Below are 20,086 nucleotides of genomic sequence, written 5' to 3'. Positions count from 1 at the left end.
TCTCCACAACTCTACACATGGGTCTACTTTATTCTTTAATTTCTGCATACTATTCCACTAGGTGCATGTATGTACTAAAATTTATTTACTAAGTCTCCTGATAGAATTCTGATTTGATTATTTTCTTTCTTTCCTTCTTTCTTTCTCTCTCCCCTTCCTTCCTTCCTTCCTCCCTTCCTCCCTTCCTTTCTTTCTCCCTCCCTCCCTCCCTGCCTTCCTTCCTTTCTTTCTCTCTTTCTCCCTCCCTCCCTCCCTCCCTCCCTCTCTCTTTCTTTCTTTGCTATTGTGGGTGAAGAGTTAAAAATCTTTTCCCATTCCACATGAGAATTTCACCTTTTTAACTCTTTAGCTCTCTTCCTCTAGCAACTTAACAAAAATTAGTGTGTCAACTATTTTACTAAGCTATGTTACCCCCCAGTTGGTAGACTGTATCTGGACTGGGAAAAATATGCATATTCTGATAAGAAGTCTTACCTTTGGTCCTCTTTCAGTGTGGTGTAACCTGAAAATTATCTATGCCTATATGACTGTATTGTTAAGAGGTACTGACTCCAATGGGGTATGAGGCTTTTCCCCAATGTGGATCATATCTTATTGGACCTGAGCTGTACTGCTACAATGACTGCTGCAAGGACTCTCAGAGAAGACAAATATTTGATGCCACCCTGCTGGCAAGCTGTAGTTCCTGTCTATATCCTTCCTGAGTAGACTGATGCCATCTGGGGTAATCTTGTCATTTTGAAGTATAGTTGAGTCTAAGAAGATGCCCTAGTGGGTGCTGCCACTATCACTAACGATAATGCGATGACACTTCTTGCACATATATCTCTGCACTGTTGTCTGCTCAATCCCTACAAGCAGACTAGTAGCAAAAGATATACATTATTTTAAGGTTTCCTTCTCCAATAATAAATTGCTCTCCTAAAAAGTTGTACCGGGCTTCCCTGGTGGCGCAGTGGTTGAGAATCTGCCTGCCAATGCAGGGGACACGGGTTCGAGCCCTGGTCTGGGAAGATCCCACATGCCGCGGAGCAACTAGGCCCGTGAGCCACAATTACTGAGCCTGCGCGTCTGGAGCCTGTGCTCCGCAACAGGAGAGGCCGCGATAATGAGAGGCCCGCGCACCGCGATGAAGAGTGACCCCCACTTGCCGCAACTAGAGAAAGCCTTCGCACAGAAACGAAGACGCAACACAGCCATAAATAAAAAATAAATAAATAAAAATTTAAAAAAAAAAAAAAAAAAAAGTTGTACCAATTTATTATATTCAACCTTAACATGGAATAAGAATGCCTGTGTCTCAAAAACCTAGCTAACAGGAGATAGTCTAAATCCTATTCATCTTTGCCAAAATTGGTAAGATCTTGTTTTAATTTGCATTTGCTTCATTACTAATAAGGTTGAACAGTTTTTCATGTGCTTATAACCCATGGCTATTTCTTCTATAAACTGCCTGTTCACATCTTTTACCCATTTTTTAAACTGGGTTGTGTTTTTCTTAATGATTTGGAGTTCTCTTTAGGTAGTCTAATTTTAATGTAGTCAAATAAAAGTTCTGAGTTCCCGATCATGCTTAGAAAGGCCACCTATACTCAAGATTGTTTTCTTTTCTTTTTCTTTGTTTTTAAATTTGTATTGGAGTATAGTTGACTTACAATGTTGTGTTAGTTTCAGGTGTACAGCAAAGTGAATCAGCTATACATACACATACGTATATCCATTCTTTTTTGGATTCTTTTCCCATATGGGTTATTAGAGAATACTGAGTAGAGTTCCCTGGGTCAAGACTGTTTTCTAAATGGAGAGCCAACTGTATAGATATCAGGTACTGAATTAATCCATTCTGTCTCCGCGTATATAAAATGCTACCATAATTATTTATAAGATTCCAACAAAGGCATGGATCTATCGTCTGTGATCTTTAACACTGGGCCAGTATCACACTGTTTTAATTACTATATGATTGGCTTTGATATCTAACAGGGGATTTCTCCTCTCAATTGCATTAAAAATTTTCTTGGCTTCATGTGATAGACTAGTTGGCTACCCCAATATCTATCCCTCCCCACCCTCCGTAGTACTAAACCATATTTTGTTTGGGTAGCAATGTGTCCACTAAGAGTATATTTCCCAGCCTCCTTTGGACATGTGACTAAATTCTGGCAAATGAGATGCTGAGCAGAAGCATGTATGGAACTTCCAGGAAGGCTGATTAAAGCCTGACTCAGCTGGAGCAACAGCTACTTTGTCCTTCCATCTTCCTTTGCCCCTGCTTCCTCCTGCTTCCTATGGAAGGAAGCCCAAGGAGGAGACAGCAGAAAGACGCCAATGGGGGCCAATGATAACACTGAAAAGCTGCCTACCACATCTGCACTGCTTTCCTCCGGACGTCTTTTAGGGGAGAAACAAACATCTATCTTGTTTAAGCTTCTATTTCTTTTCCTGTTATGTAAGGTAACAATCATTACTAATAGACAATAATACCACATTTACTTTTTTAGATAAAAATGTCAAAAAGTTGGATTTCATTAAAATTGTATTAAGTATATAGATTAATTTGGGGGAGCATAGGTATCTTTCAAAGTTGAGTCTATCAAGGAACATAATATATTTCGTCATTCATTGGGGTCCTATGTAAAATGCTATTTTTTAAAAAAGGTTCACCATTGGCGTATGTGTATGCACGTGTGTGCGTGTGTGTGCGTGTGTGTGCGTGTGTGTGTGGTGGGATAGCCATCTTTCCTTTACATTTTCTAAGTAGTTATTACTGGAATTGTTTTTAAAAATTCATCTCATATTCAGCAGCCTTACTGAGCTCTTATAAATTTTAATAAATTCAGAGTTGATTTCTTTGGATTTTCTTGGTAGACAGTAAAGTAATATCAATAATATTGACAATTTTATTTTTCTCCTTCACAACATATACATTTTCCTTCCTTTTCTTGTTGCACAGGCTTAACCCTCCAGAAAAACAGTGAAAGTAACGTTGGCAGTTGGCACCCTTGTCTTGTTCCTGATCTGAATGAAAGTGTATTGATATAGTGGTTCTCAATTAGAGATGAACCTGAGAATCACCTGCAGAGTCGTCAAAATACATGGTCTGGGCCTCAACCCACTGAATTTAAATCTGAGGGTAGGGCCTAGGCATGAACATTTCTAAAGAGGGCCCTATCCACCTCCAGGCGATTCTGAGGCTCAGCTCTGGCTAAGAACCATGGTCCATTTACTTTAACACTAAATAAGCTGCTTGCCGTTTCTGTCTCTCTTAACACTCTATTAAGACTCCTAGCTTACCACCAAGAGCACTCTTGCTACCTTACTTTAAAATTCAGAAATGGATGTTGAATGGTATCAAATGTCTTTTCACTATCCACTAGGAAAGCACTAGGATTTTTCTTTATTAATTGTAACAGGTCACATTTATATATTTCCTAATTTTGAATAATGTTTAAATTGTTAGACCCTGGATTTGATTTTCTAATATTTCATTTCATATTTTGGTACATATATTTATAAAAGTTGAGACTGGTCTCTAGTTTTAACATTTTTTGTTGTTAAATGCTGTCTTTGTTAGGTTTGGTGTCACAGCTATGCACGTGCTACAGAATGAACCAAGAAGTTTTCCATTTTTTGCTATGTGCTGGACATCTTTAAATAACATTGGAATTATCTGTTCCTTCAAGGCTTGATAGAACTCACTTGAAAAACATGTGCCTTTATTATTAAGCAAAGTTTGGCCAATTTTATAACACAGCATTAGCACCTCATGCAATCACCCAAATGACTTGGTGACTGCTTACACAAACTGCTTTGTCCATGGAATAGTAGACCCTGAGTCACCGGTTTATTGCACGCTGGGAATGTGAGAGCAAGGAAGTGCTTTACAACTTGCAAAGGCAAACCAAATAAATATTCAGGGATCTCTACCAACTTATTCTCCATTCTATTAAACAAAGGGAACCATTGTAGATTCACATTGATAACACTAGCCCAACGCAGCACTGGTAAGTGGAGGGCCATAAAAAAGAGGGTAACATGTAATCCCAAATCTCCAAACTTTACTCTTTCATCAGTCTTCCAAGTGTATCTTTCAACTTCTGCCTTCACAACTACATCCTATTCTAAGTTACCCACAATTCTCACCTGGACCCTCAGCAGTAGCCTCCTACCACCCACCCCCTCATTTGCACCCTTGTTTCTCTCCCATCTTAGGGCCTTGCACACGCTGTTCTCTCTGCCTAGAACGCCTTCCCAATGCCCACATTCATTTCGCCCTTCATTTCTCTGCTCAAGCACTATTTCCTTGAGGAAATTCCTAAACACTGCCCCACTACAGACTAGTAGGTTAGCTCCTCCTTGTTACATGCTCTCACAGCGCTTTGTAACAGATCTTTTATAGCACTTACGAAGTTTATGATTGTATATTTATGTGACCATTTAATTGATATATCTCTCTCCCACTAAACTGTAAGCTTTCATGAGGACACTGTCTCTGTCTGTTTTGATCACTGTTGTATGCCCAGCTCCTAGCACAATGCCAGGCACATAGGAAGCATAAAAATACTGATTGAATGAATGCTAATCCAGGGATGTGTAGGCAGAGGAAAATGTCAATTGCAGTACTCATTTCTTATACAGAGTCCTCAGTATTCTACACTTGGCTAAACACCACCTAAGAAGGGTGAGCAAGTAAACTAATGTCATCTATTTAAGGGCAGTTACTTACTGACAAGTTTAGGAAAATGGACAATTGTTGTTCTCTTACTTGTAAATTCCTCGTGACATATTTTCAATGTATTTAGCTTTGTCTTGTACTCCACAGTGGTAATGGTAAGTCTTAACACAGGCTTTTATTTCACATCCAATAGTAGCACCGGGCTGACTGCAAAGTGTACATTTCTGTTTAAGGGAAGAGAAAGAATAATCATAAGCAGTATTTCAAAGTTTATGCAATCTTACTTCTTCTATTTTAGCTATTTCAGCCAAACAGTCCACGTTACAAAGAAAACAGCCAGTTTTTCTATTGAAAAAGAGTGCACTGAACTTATTGTATAGCATATATATTAAATAACGCTGCAATTTAAATCATACTTTGATAGACTTTGTAATATGTAGTCACCCCTGATGTTTCCATTATTTAACTCTACTAACCATCAGAGAGCTGACATCGAAACATAAAGGGAACACTCCTTAATACTGCCAAACACACACACACAAATATATTCTATATTTTAGTGGTTGGCTTCTTTTCCTCCCTGAGATCAGTTCCTTCCCTGTTATGACTGGGGGGAAGAATGAGAAGATAGGAAAGCAGTGCCCCTCAGAGAGGGATTGCTACCAAGTAGGCAAAAGGGCAGAAACAGACTAAAGGGGCTGACATCTTTTTAAGACTTAAGGTGATTGTTGGCAGAAGGGTTTGAGAGTCAAAGAAGTTTGAGAAATGCTAGTTTTCAACAGATTACTTGATTGCAGAACTTCTGACAGCCTTCCTCCGGGAAGGAGGGTATAGTAAACAGTTCCCAAGTTTATTGAACTCCAGATGCCCTTTTAACTTTGGAGCAGTGGGAGAGCATCCCGATGGACTGATTTCCTTTGGAGCACACTTGGGGAAATGCTAGGTTAGTGCTGACACTAAGATTCAACAGTGCAGAGGTAAATAAGTTGATCAAGAGAATGTGAATTGTTATCCTAGTCACCTATTTGACTTCAGCTGTATGACACAACATTGCGCTACATACGATGAAGTGATTTTTCCCCTTTATTTTTTTTTAGTACTCCACATTCTGTTTTAAAGGAGTTTCATTTTTAGAAGAGTAATCAAAGTATCAAAAAACTGAACTGGATTTAAATGGAACAAATGACATCAATAATCTTTATACCTTCAAAAATGCAGTTCCACAAAAAAAAAGTCATTTCTAATGGATTCAGACAAAGATCAACAATGCCTGAAACCACTAGATGAAAGATCGAAGGGGAGCTTCACAACGGAGGGATCAACTCACCACCTGAATCCAAGGTCAGACATTATGACTCGTCTGATGTGATAAAATATGGATGATATAGTCCCACCTGTGAAGTGTTCTTACCCCCCAAAATGTTGAAAATGAATCTAATCAAGCCTTTACATCTAACTTCCACTTTAAAAGAAAATCTGGCGGATCGGGGGACAAGTTAAATAGCATTGTGAAAAAGCAAACAGACAAATAAAACATGTGGGATATTCTACAGGACAATTAATTTGTTTTCTTCAACAAGTCAATGGCATACAACAAAACAAAAACAGAAACAACAAAGACAGGGAGGAGGGAGTGCCCTAGATTACTTAAGGGAAATATAACAACCAAATGTAATATGTGAACCTCCTCTGATTCACACAAACCAACTTAAAAAAGATAGTTTTGAGACAATTGGGGAAATACGAACTAGGTATTAAATAACACTGAAGACTCGTTGTTAATTTATAAGGTGTAATGACATTGTGGTTAGGTAAGAAAATGTCCAACTTTTAAGAGATACATACTGAAATATGTAGAGGTGAAATGATATGAAGTCTCAGCTCTGCTTTAAAATACTTCAAGCAACAAGAATAAAAGGCATAGATGAAACGAGTGCCGCAAATTCTTGATAACTGATGAGTCAAGGTGATGGATAGACGTGTGTTACTAGTCTTTCTAATTTTGATGTTTGAAAATTTTCACAATAAAAAAATTTTTAAATAAAGTCATTTCTAGAGACAACTGCTGTCTTAAAGAAACGATTCTGCATTCCAATGACATTTTATAATATTCACAAACTGTAAAGGAGTAAGTCATCAAATAAAGATGCCATTATTTCTTAAAGCTATTTATTAGTAATTCAGTATGTTTAAAAACATGAGACTTAGGCACATTTTATAAAGGAAACTTTAAAGCTATGATAAACATATTAAGAGACATAACTATGTATGTGAACTTTAACAGAAGGCTCTGAAAAAATCTCCTTTTATTTAAAAAAAAAGAGAACGAAATAACAGCATGGGGAGATTCTCAATGTTCTATTGGGGTCATGGAATTTTTCTTTAAGCAAGCTTAAACAATTTAACATTTTAAACTTAATAAGGTGTGTCATGTTCACATCTTCATTTATTTTACTAAAAGACTCTCAAATACCCTGAAGTATAAATCTCAGTATAATTGTCTTAGGTAATGAAGTTACATAGAAAGAGGAATAACTTTCAGTAACATCAGCATCCTTTATTATATTACAAATAAGTCAAATATATACTTCACTTTAACATATGAACTACTTTATATTAAATTTTTTGATGACTGGATAAATTTGAGATGTGTTCTAAATTTAAAGCACAAAGTCAGAAGAGTAATGTTGCATAGCATAAACATAAAAGCACAGACCATTCTTTTTCCTCGCTTAATCTCCTGAAGTACAGTTTTAATATCAAAATCTCCAAATTCTGCTCTTGATGTTGTTGTGAGCTGGACTGTGCCAGAAGAAAATAACTAGAAAAGAAAAATGCAGGAACATTTAATATTCAGAATCCTTGTGAGAAAAAGATTAAACAACATAAGAACAAATATGTTACATTATTTTAATATCCTGAGAAAGATGACTTTTCCTTAATAATCAAGTACTGACTCAAATATTTTTTAATCTATTCACGTCTGATTAAAATATAACCCAAAATAAGGACAATGGAATAAAACTAAGGTTGCCAGTGTGGAGCCAAGATTAAATGCTTCATTTAACAAGGAGAGTTCAGCAGTGTCACCCTGTCATCTCAACTATTTTACATTTCCACAGTTTCAAAAATAGTTTAAAATGACAAATTTCCATCATAGATGCAGACGAGAATCACCTAGAGATTTTTTTTTTCAAACTAGACATGTTTGGGATCTACTCCAAGGGTACATATTATGGAAAAAGCTCCCCAGGTAAATTTGATATGCATCTCTGGTTAAGAACCTCTGATATGAATAATATAATTAAAAAAAAATTTTTTTTTTGGCCATGCCATGTGGCTTGTGGGATCTTAGTTCCCCGACCAGGGATTGAACCCGGGCCCTCGGCAGTGAGAGCATGGACTCCTAACCACTGGACCACCAGGGAATTCCTTAAATAATATAATCTTTTAAAACCTAATCATAAATGGGATGAGTAATTCAATACAATCTAGTTCAAAAATGTTTACATATGCTATATGTCAGACCTGGATCTAAGGATGCAAAGATAAGATATAGTTCTTACCCTCAAGGAATTTAAGAGTCTATTGGGGAAAGAGGCTCATAAATGAATAACTGCAATATAGTATATGAAGTACAATAAGAAAGACTTTTACGAGGTTATAGTGGAGGCCAAACATAGCTTCCAAGACAAGTTTATAAAGCTGAAATTTTTACAGTTATGAAATCATTAATTATGGATTATCTGGAACATAGTAACTATAATTAGGATTACTTTAAATCGCACTAAGTCATAAAGGCTATATTTTTTAAAATCTAGAGTTTATGAAGATTTGGGATTATAGAACTTCCAGTGATAAAATAAATAAGTCATGGGGATATAATGTACCGCATAGGAAATAGAGTCAATAATATTGTAATAACTTTGTATGGTGACAGATGGTAAGTAGTCTTATCGTGGTGATCATTTTGTAATGTATAAAAATATCGAGTCACTACGTTGTATACCTGAAACTAGTATAATATTGTAAGTCAATTATACTTTTAAAAAAAGATTTGAGATTATAGGACACACTATTCATAATTCTAAAACACTAATGCTGGGGAGGAAAGTTCTATATTTGGTTACTAGCTAAATGCTTTCCAAAACTTGGGTTTAAAAGCACATAAAAAGAACCATACTTACCATGCACTTATAATGTGCAGCTGCCTTCTTGGCATTAAATATATGCAGTTTTCCTCTTGCTTCATTTTCTTCCTCCCCTACATGACAAAATCCACATTTAGGCCTGGTGTCACTAGGGCTGCTTCTGTGTGGAGACCTATCTCTCTGCAAATGTAAAAGAAAATGAAAAACTTGAAAAAAAAATCCATGAAAATATGCTATCAGTACCTCAAGCTTAGTTAACACTTCAAATGATTAACTTTACCTATCAACACAGTTCAGATGAAATATTCATGGTGCAACAAAAAGTAAGAATCCAACATTTTTCTACTTACATAGGAACTACTCTCCATTTCATCTGTTCCATGGGAGGATGTGGACCTGGTATCTTCTGACAGTCCTTTAAAATTAGTTTTTCGCGGCCTTCCTTTGCGACTTTTCTTTTTACTTTTAGGTGATGAGGGCTCCAGTTCGTGTTCGTTAAAACTTTCTTCTAGATCAGCTGCTTAAAAATGAACAAAAGCTTTACACGGACCAACCTTAAAATGAGCATTAGTTCATGGGCCCTTAGAATAAAATCACCTCAAGATATGGGGAGAAATGATCTGTGGTATGTTTGATATAGTGGCCTAACATTTCATATGACTGCAACAAAAATCAAGTACAAAGAAACAGTTTTACTATAATCACTGTAAAATTAATTATTTCCATCAAAGTTATAATTCTATGAAAATGAGTTTTGTGATCTTAACTGTGCACATAATTCAATAAGCATTTCCAAACTCTAATAAGGGAATTTTTTAGAATTAGATCTTGTATAATTTTTTTTTTTACCATAGGTTTCAAAGAGGTTTACCTCACACTGTTGGTGAAATCAGAACAATTACCCAGAAAATAAACTTGCTATAACTTGGAAAGCTAAATGAAAATAAAGTAGGTGTATCTGTGCTGTCCAATATCGTAGCCACTGGCAACATGTGGCTTTTTAAAATTTAAGTCATTTATAATTAAATAAAATTAAACCTTCAGTTTCTCAGTCACACTGACCACATTTCACGTGTTTATTAGTCACATGTGGCAAGCTGAGTCTCTACTGGACATCACAGATATAGAATGTTTCTATCATTACAGACAAGTTCTATTGGACAGCACTGCTCTAGATAGCTCTTTAAACTATCATGAAAATCAAAAGATCAAATTCAACAAGGAAGATATCTACAAATGAACTAACCAACTGATCAAGTAATTAAACAAATATTAAGTATAAAAGGAATTTCTAACATAAGTGGTAGAAAAGCTATGGTGCAGGTTGTCTGTGTATACGTTAATGGATTAAACAAAATGTATGTAGAAGTTTTAGAACTGTGCTTCCCAGTAATTTGAAAAGTATTTCTACCATTAATAGAGGTACTTCATTTGGTTATTCACTAAAAATATTTATTGAGGGCCTACTGTATATAAGACAATGTACCTAGTGTTCCAAAAGGTATAAAAACCAAATATTCACTTGTCTTAGTGTCAAACTATAGAAAGTTTTAGGCATAGCTCTAATACCTACATTGTTTTTTCTTTTACCATAAATTATCGACTATAATTCCACAGACTAATTTCTCCATGAGAAAGCATATCAACTCCTCTTCTCAGATGCTGATCTTTCCTAATAAATACTTTAAAGGGTTTTTTTTTAAGCAATAAAAGCACATTCATTATGATAAGGAAAGGGTAATTTAATCAGTATACTTGAATATATAAACTCCAGGAACTGAGAGCATTAGACCGCTTGCAAAACAGTTAATAAAAATTTATATCAATGTAACTTCACCTAACTGTGGTAGGATTTAAGGGAAGAAGCGGGGCGGGGGGAAAGTAAAAGTGGATAGTGTTTTATAGGCAATAAGACAAATTCATGTGAATAACTCTCCCTGTGAAGACAGACAAGTCAATTAAAGATATATTCTGATCTTAACACTATAGCAAATTTCACATCAGAACATGCCACCTACTTTAAACATTCAATCTGACAATTTTTAAGACACAGAATTTCATTAAAGCTATTAGAATTACTTGCATGTGCCAAAAATTAAAATGAAAAATCATAACCAAATGTTCCAATCATCCTGATATATACTACAGCATATACGTGATATACATAATATTCTGTTATTTACAATGAAAACAAACAATCACTAACACTATAATAACACTACATTGTTAAACACCTATAAAGAAATTACTTAACTGATTCCATTATCAGGCCAACATGGCTAGTTTTCCAGATGGCGTATTTGTCTATCCTAAATATGGAATCGTTCAGTATAAAATTTTACGGGACTTTAACAGCAATAGTAAACAAAAAAAATCACAAAAGATTGACAGATTTAACTATATTAGACTTTTAAACTTCTGAAAGTAAAAAAAAAAAAAAGTGATAAAATTAGAAGGCAAACAAACTGGAAGAATATCTGCTGTACTTATGACAAAGGATTAGTATCTTTATGATCTGATAAGCTCATAAAAGACTAAGACCCCAACAGAAAAATGGGTGAAGCATATGATCAAATAATTCGTAGAACATAAGTAGTTAAATATACTTTTAGGGACTTCCCTGGTGGCGCAGTGGTTAAGAATCCCCCTGCCAATGCAGGGGACACGGGTTCAATCCCTGGTCCAGGAAGATCCCACATGCCGCGGAGCAACTAAGCCTGTGCGCCATAACTACTGAGCCTGCGCCCTAGAGCCTGTGAGCCACAACTACGGAGCCCATGCGCTGCAACTACTAAAGCCCACGCGTCCAGAGCCCATGCTCCGCAACAAGAGAAGCCACCGCAATGAGAAGCCTGCGCACCGCAATGAAGAGTAGCCCCCGCTCGCCGCGACTAGAGAAAGCCCGCGCACAGCAACAAAGACCCAACAGAGCCAAAGTAAATAAACTTTAAAATAAATAAATAAATACTTTTAGAAAATTTGACGTCTCTAAGTCAAAGAAGTGTAAATTAAGTGATACATCATTTTCACCTATCAAAATAGCAGTCTTTAAATAGTTGTAAAAAACTACAATAAACCCAACAAAAAATGTGTTAGAAATACAAATATAAAAGAAGCCCCACAAAAATGTTGAGATAAGCCATGCTTCTGGATGAATAGGATCAACATTAGAATGGTACCAGTTCTTGCTAACCTAATTTAATGAAATGCTGATAAAACAGAATTGAAAGTTGATTCCACAGTTTTCTGGAAGAGTAAATGTATAATACACAAGACTATCTTTTTTAAAAAAAGATACCAAACTATACCATAAAGCAACAGTAGTTAAAACACTGGCATAGGAATAGACACATGTCAGCAGAAGAGAAAGCCAGGTTGAAAAGAGACCCACATGCATATGGGAAATCAGAGTATGATAATGGTAGCATTTCAAATGAGTGGCGGAGAGACATAATGGCACAACTGCGTACCCACTTTCTAAAAATTCAGATTCCTCTTCTCATACCATATGAAAAAATTAGAGACGGATCCAAAAAATCTAATAAAATAACAAACCAGAAATGTAACAGAAGAAAATGGAAGAGAATTTTTCTTATAATCTTGGTGTTAGGACACCTAAGAAGCCATTTAGTGGCAGGGAATTAATATCTATATTTTACAGACAGCACTTCACATCAATTTTAAAAAGACGAACCTTGAAAGAAAAACGTTCAAAGGATAGGACTGACAATTCACAGAAGAAATATAAATGACTGAAAAAACATGAGCAGAAGCACAACCTTACTAATGATAAGAGAAATGGAAATTAAATGAGATAATCAGATTCGTAAAAATTATAAGACTGATAATATCCAGCACAGTTGTAGGGAACTGGACACTCTCATACACTGTTGGTACATGTGACAGTACTTATTCCCAATGTTTAATGCACAGAGTCTCTCCTGGCATCCCCATTTCTAGGACTTTATCCTATAGAATCACTTGCATAAGTACATAAGCACATACGTATAAGGAAGATCAATGCAGTTTTATTTGTATGTGAAAAAAATAGATATAACTGATTTTCATTAAGGTAAATCCTTAAATAAACTATGGTTCTATTTACTCTATGGGATGTAACACAACTGTTAAAAAGAATGAGGTTGATCTGTATGCACAGACAGAGGAGGGTGTCTGATACATCACGGAATGAAAAACACAAGTTGCAGCCTTCCCTGGTGGCGCAGTGGTTGGGAGTCCGCCTGCCAATGCAGGGGACGCGGGTTCGTGCCCCAGTCCGGGAGGATCCCGCATGCCGCGGGGCGGCTGGGCCCGTGAGCCACGGCTGCTGGGCCTGCGCGTCTGGAGCCTGTGCTCCGCAGCGGGAGGGGCCGCGGCGGTGAGAGGCCCGCGCGCCGCGGTGGGGAGTGGCCCCGGCTTGCCGCAATTGGAGAGGGCCCTCGCACAGAAACGAGGACCCAACGCAGCCAAAAATAAATAAATAAATAAATTCATAAAAAAAAAAAAAAAAACAAGTTGCATAACATTATCTCTGTATACTATAACGCCATTGTATTACAAATAGTGCGCATATGCATATATATGTAAGATTGTACGTATGTAAGGAAGGTTCTAGGAAGATATACGAACTGTTAGTAGTAGGAACTCTACTACTACTGAGAGTGGGATTTTGGGGTGAATAGAGGGCTTTCTGAATTACTTTAATTTTAATAGTACTTTTGTACTATTTTAATTTTTTTAACAATGGGCTATGTACTACGTTTGTATTTAAAAGAATTTATAACATCCAATGTGGTGAAAGGAGGGGGTAAAGTCAGCCACTGCTGACAGGAACATTATCTAGTACAATCTTTCTAGAAAGTAATATGGCAATGCGTATTGAGAACCTTAAAAAGATTAAACCCTTTGACCCAGTGATTTTATTTTTGGGAATTTATCCTAGAAAATATTTGAAAATTATTTGCACATGAAAATGTGAGTATGAAGCTAGTCACAGCACCTTTGTTTAAATTTTTCATGGTTATTGTTTATTTTTCCAATTCAAAACTGTGAAAATGTTTTAACATTCTCAAAAGTTATTTTTAATAATAATTATAAAAGAACTATCTGCATAAAAGTAGGGAAAACCTTCCTTTCCACCTTCCAATTCCATCTGCTCTGCACTCCCAAGCTGGTGCCCTAGCTTCCTTGCTTCCCTTTCTGCATACTCACTCCCTCCCTCTCAAGGTACCGTTAACGCTTCTTTTCTCAATCTCAAGGGTAGAGAGCCTGGTTTTGAATCCTGGATCTGTCACAGACTGTGTGTCCTTGGACCTGAGACTTACCTCAGAGGGTTCTTGAATTAAATGAGTTAGTTCCTGTAAAGTACTTAATCTAGAACAGGGCCTGGCACATAAGACACTCTCAATAAATGTCAGCTATTATTTTCTATGCATATGCAAATCTGTTTTAAAAGAATATACAAACAAATGGCACTCTAAGCATACTATTCTGCATCTTGCCCTTTTCCATTTAATATGCAAATGCAAATACCCAAAATATAAGAGCTAACATTTGAGCTTTTTGAGTTTTGACTATACCAGGTGTGCTATGCAGTTTACATGCATTATCTCATTCGACCTCAAAACAGCCCCATGAGGATGTATCAGTCACCATCCCCATCCCCCATTTTATAGATAAGTAAATTCAGAAAAGTTAAATAATTTTGCCTAAGATCACAAAGCTAGGGAGTAGCAGAGCTGGGACAAACACATGTCAGTGAGTCACTATATGCTTTGGAAGTAGTAATACCCACTATCATGGAAATAAACATCTTCATATGCTCCTGCAAGTTAGAAAAAGGGTAGCTATACATATGCTTATGTATGCATTGCTCTGGAAGGACACAAAAGAAACTGACAGTAGATGTTGCTTTTAGCAAAAAAATCTGGAAACTGAGATACAAGGACAAGGATGAGAGGAAAGCTTACTTACAGTCTACACTCTTTTGTACTGCTGATTTTTGTACAATGTTCATATACCTATTCAAACAAAAGAATATGGGAGAAAATAAAACCTTACCCTTGTATTCACAACTACAATTTCTAAAAATCCAGACTTGATAAGGTAGGTAGCAAAATAAGGTTGTCATCCTTTCCTGTGCCACCAAGTGTTCCCCACCTTTATGAGTACAGATGTCCATGTCACCTTAGAATGGCCAGGCCCTTCTCTGTTATCCTTCTGATTGCCCCTATGCGACAGGGGGGTGACCAACTTACCAGGAAACCAACTCTCCCCTCCTCCTAGTATTGTATAAGCCCTATCTGTCCCTTTACCAATTCTCTTCTCCCTCCTCATCAATGTTTTCCTCATCTTATATCTTCCTGGTTTAAGCCCCATTTCCTTCCTTCTCCTAAATTCTCACATCACTTAACAGTATGAAGTAGAAAGGACCCCTGGACAGAAAGTCTGAAGTCTGCCACTTTCTAGGCCTTAACTTAGTGAAGTTACTTAACACTCACAAGTCTCCTGGTATATCAAATGGGACTAATAAGAACACCTTCCTGAAAAGGCTGCTTTAAGAAAATGTTTGAGAAAAGCGCTTTATAGACTATGAAATTCTACTCAATTGTTATTACTCTTGTCATACCTTGTGTAGGCTGTAAGCTCTTTGTCCACAAGGGGCTTCTTTTCTAAACTCCCCAATGTGCCCACACCCAGCAGGCACTCAATAAACATTTGTCGGAATTTTTTTTTAAGAAAAAGGCCAAGCATTAAAGTTGGGGTAAGCATTACCACATCTGTTTTGAATCTTTAGGGCAGCTACAAAAGCAAGACTGGAAGTCTTCTGCCCTGCCGTCTCCAATGGGAACGTGGTGAGCATTTGCTCTGCATGCCCCTGGTCACAAGCAAACTCTGCTTTTCCAGTAAAGTTATCAGATAAATGATTTCTTTTAGGCACGTGCATATACATATGCATATATAAACATGTAACATACATAAAATACATTATTCTTAATTAAGTGTGCTAAAATGAAATATGATAGCTGGGATTTAATTTAAAATAATCCAGGTGGAGGAAGTGGGTAAGGGTATAGATGAAACAAGACTGGCCAGGAGCTGATGGTTGCTAAAGCTGGGTGATGGGGCTTTTTTTTTTTTTTTTTAATGCTCTCATGTCCCTACATTTTAAAAAAATTTTTTAACTTAATTTTATTTTTTATACAGCAGGTCCTTATTAGTCAACAATTTTATACACATCAGTGTATATATGTCAATCCCAATCGCCCAGTTCATCACACCACCACCCCCACACCCCCTGCCGCTTTCCCACCTTGGTGTCCATACGTTTCTTCTCTACATCTGTGTCTCAATTTCTGCCCTGCAAACCGGTTCATCTGTACCATTTTTCTAGGTTCCACATATATGCGTTAATATACGATATTTGTTTTTCTCTAACTTACTTCACTCTGTATGACAGTCTCTAGATCCATCCACGTCTCAACAAATGACCCAATTTCGTTCCTTTTTATGGCTGAGTAATATTCCATTGTATATATGTACCACATCTTCTTTATACATTCGTCTGTTGATGGGCATTTAGGTTGCTTCCATGACCTGGCTATTGTAAATAGTGCTGCAATGAACATTCGGGTGCATGTGTCTTTTTGAATTATGGTTTTCTCTGGGTATATGCCCAGTAGTGGGATTGCTGGATCATATGGTAATTCTATTTTTAGTTTTTTAAGGAACCTCCATACTGTTCTCCATAGTGGAGAACACTATGTATCAATTCACATTCAATTTACATTCCCACCAACAGTGCAAGAGGGTTCCCTTTTCTCCACGCCCTCTCCAGCATTTGTTGTTTGTAGATTTTCTGATGATGCTCATTCTAACAGGTGTGAGGTGATACCTCACTGTAGTTTTGATTTGCATTTCTCTAATAATTAGTGATGTTGAACAACTTTTCATGTGCTTCTTGGCCATCTGTGTGTCCTCTTTGGAGAAATGTCTATTTAGGTCTTCTGCCCATTTTTGGATTGGGTTGTTTGTTTCTTTAATATTGAGCTGCATGAGCTGTTTATATATTTTGGAGATTAATCCTTTGTCCGTTGATTCATTTGCAAATATTTTTTCCCATTCTGAGGGTTGTCTTTTCGTCTTGTTTATGGTTTCCTTTGCTGTGCAAAAGCTTTGCAGTTTCATTAGGTCCCTTTTGTTTTTATTTCCATTACTCTAGGAGGTGGGTCAAAAAAGATCTTGCTGTGATTTATGTCAAAGAGTGTTCTTCCTATGTTTTCCTCTAAGAGTTTTATAGTGTCCGGTCTTACATTTAGGTCTCTAATCCATTTTGAGTTTACTTTTGTGTATGGTGTTAAGGAGTGTTCCAATTTCATTCTTTTACATGTAGCTGTCCAGTTTTCCCAGCACCACTTATTGAAGAGACTGTCTTTTCTCCATTGTATATCCTTGCCTCCTTTGTCATAGATTAGTTGACCATAGGTGCGTGGGTTTATCTCTGGGCTTTCTATCTTGTTCCATTGATCTGTGTTTCTGTTTTTGTGCCAGTACCATATTGTCTTGATTACTGTAGCTTTGTAGTATAGTCTGAAGTCAGGGAGTCTGACGCCTCCAGCTCCGTTTTTTTCCCTCAAGACTGCTTTGGCTATTTGGGGTCTTTTGTGTCTCCATACAAATTTTAAGACTTTTTGTTCTAGTTCCGTAAAAAATGCCATTGGTAATTTGATAGGGATTGCACTGAATCTGTAGATTGCTTTGGGTAGTAGAGTCATTTTCACAATGTTGATTCTTCCAATCCAAGAACATGGTATATCTCTCCGTCTGTTGGTATCATCTTTAATTTCTTTCATCAGTGTCTTATAGTTTTCTGCATACAGGTCTTTTGTCTCCCTAGGTAGGTTTATTCCAAGGTATTTTATTCCTTTTGTTGCAGTGGTAAATGGGAGTGTTTCCTTAATTTCTCTTTCAGATTTTTCATCCTTAGTGTATAGGAATGCAAGAGATTTCTGTGCATTAATCCTATACCCTGCAACTTTACCAAATTCACTAATTAGCTCTAGTAGTTTTCTAGTGGCATCTTTAGGATTCTCTATGTATACTATCATGTCATCTGCAAACAGTGACAGTTTTACTTCTTCTTTTCCAATTTGGATTCCTTTTATTTCTTTTTCTTCTCTGATTGCCGTGGCTAGGACTTCCAAAACCATGTTGAATAATAGTGGTGAGAGTGGACATCCCTGTCTTGTTCCTCATCTTAGAGGAAATGGTTTCAGTTTTTCACCATTGAGAATGATGTTTGCTGTGGGTTTGTCGTATATGGCCTTTATTATATTGAGGTAGGGTCCCTCTATGCCCACTTTCTGGAGAGTTTTTATCAGAAATGGGTGTTGAATTTTGTCAAAAGCTTTTTCTGCATCTATTGAGATGATCATCTGGTTTTTCTGCTTCAATCTGTTAATATGGTGTATCACGTTGATTGATTTGCGTATACTGAAGAATCCTTGCATCCCTGGGATAAATCCCACTTGATCATGGTGTATGATCCTTTTAATGTGTTGTTGGATTCTGTTTGCTAGTATTTTGTTGAGGATTTTTGCATCTATATTCATCAGTGATATTGGTCTGTAATTTTCTTTTTTTGTAGTATCTTTGTCTGGTTTTGGTATCAGGGTGATGGTGGCCTCATAGCATGAGTTTGGGAGTGCTCCTTCCTCTGCAACTTTTTGGAAGAGTTTGAGAAGGATGGGTGTTAGCTCTTCTCTAAATGTTTGATAGAATTCACCTGTGAAGCCATCTGGTCCTGGACTTTTGTTTGTTGGAAGATTTTTAATCACAGTTTCAATTTCATTACTTGCGACTGGTCTGTTCATATTTTCTATTTCTTCCTGGTTCAGTCTTGGCAGGTTATATACCTTTCTAAGAATTTGTCCATTTCTTCCAAGTTGTCCATTTTATTGGCATAGAGTTGCCTGTAGTAGTCTCTTAGGATGCTTTGTATTTCTGCGGTGTCTGTTGTAACTTCTCCATTTTCATTTTTAATTCTACTGATTTGAGTCCTCTCCCTCTTTTCCTTGATGAGTCTGGCTAATGGTTTATCAATTTTGTTTATCTTCTCAAAGAACCAGCTTTTAGTTTTATTGATCTTTTTCGTTTGTTTTGTTTTTGTTTTTTTTAAATTTTATTTATTTATTTTTGGCTGTGTTTTCATTTCTGTGCGAGGGCTTTCTCTAGTTGCGGCAAGTGGGGGCCACTCTTCATTGCGGTGCGCGGGCCTCTCACTATTGCGGCCTCTCTTGTTGCGGAGCACAGGCTCCAGACGCGCAGGCTCAGTAATTGTGGCTCATGGGCCTGGATGCTCCCCGGCACATGGGATCTTCCCAAACCAGGGCTTGAACCCGTGTCCCCTGCATTGGCAGGCAGATTCTCAACCACTGTGCCACCAGGGAAGCCCAGTTTTATTGATCTTTGCTATTGTTTTCTTTGTTTCTATTTCATTTATTTCTGCTCTGATCTTTATGGTTTCTTTCCTTCTACTAACTTTCGGTTTTGTTTCTTCTTCTTTCTCTAGTTCCTTTAGGTGTAAGGTTAGATTGTTTGAGATTTTTCTTGTTTCTTGAGGTAGGTTTGTATAGCTATAAACGTCCCTCTTAGAACTGCTTTTGCTGCACCCCATAGGTTTTGGATCGTCGTGTTTTCATTGTCATTTGTCTCCAGGTATTTTCTGATTTCCTCTTTGATTTATTCAGTGACCTCTTGGTTATTTAGTAACGTATTGTTTAGCCTCCATGTGTTTGTGTTTTTTACGTTTTTTTCCCTGTAATTCATTTCTAATCTCATAGCGTTGTGGTCAGAAAAGATGCTTGATATGATTTCAATTTTCTTAAATTTACTGAGGCTTGATTTGTGACCCAAGATGTGATCTACCCTGGAGAATGTTCTGTGCGCACTTGAGAAGAAAGTGCAATCTGTTTTTGGATGGAATGCCCTATAAATATCAATTAAATCTATCTGGTCTATTGTGTCATTTCAAGCTTGTGTTTCCTTATTAATTTTCTGTTTGGATGATCTGTCCATTGGTGTAAGTGAGGTGTTGAAGTCCCCCACTATTATTGTGTTACTGTCGATTTCCTCTTTTATAGCTGTTAGCAGTTGCCTTATGTATTGAGGTGCTCCTATGTTGGGGGCATATGTATTTATAATTGTTATATCTTCTTCTTGGATTGATCCCTGGATCATTATGTAGTGTCCTTTCTTGTCT

The 20,086-nt window shown here is 37.0% G+C and overlaps 1 protein-coding gene across 6 annotated transcripts in view; it reads right to left on the bottom strand.

Annotated features, from left to right (window-relative positions):
• Nucleotides 1-20,086, bottom strand: part of PHF6 (PHD finger protein 6) — a 53,555-nt gene that overhangs the window by 7,068 nt on the left and 26,401 nt on the right. For 3 of the 6 annotated variants that reach the window (XM_068533882.1, XM_068533883.1, XM_068533885.1), the window contains 4 exons: nucleotides 9,177-9,346; nucleotides 8,863-9,006; nucleotides 7,392-7,496; nucleotides 4,766-4,899 (listed from right to left, as the gene is read on the bottom strand). In XM_068533882.1, coding sequence (XP_068389983.1) covers nucleotides 4,766-4,899; nucleotides 7,392-7,496; nucleotides 8,863-9,006; nucleotides 9,177-9,346 — 553 coding nt within the window. Of the gene's footprint in view, nucleotides 1-4,765; nucleotides 4,900-6,520; nucleotides 6,629-7,391; nucleotides 7,497-8,862; nucleotides 9,007-9,176; nucleotides 9,347-20,086 lie in introns of all 6 variants that reach the window. The other 3 variants (XM_068533884.1, XM_068533886.1, XM_068533887.1) reach the window with 2 other exon arrangements.

Source organism: Eschrichtius robustus, chromosome X (assembly GCF_028021215.1).
Source record: "Eschrichtius robustus isolate mEscRob2 chromosome X, mEscRob2.pri, whole genome shotgun sequence".
In the NCBI taxonomy this organism is placed as follows: Eukaryota; Metazoa; Chordata; class Mammalia; order Artiodactyla; family Eschrichtiidae; genus Eschrichtius; species Eschrichtius robustus.
Note: the sequence above shows the minus strand (reverse complement) of the source record. Positions and strands in the feature narration are given on the sequence as shown.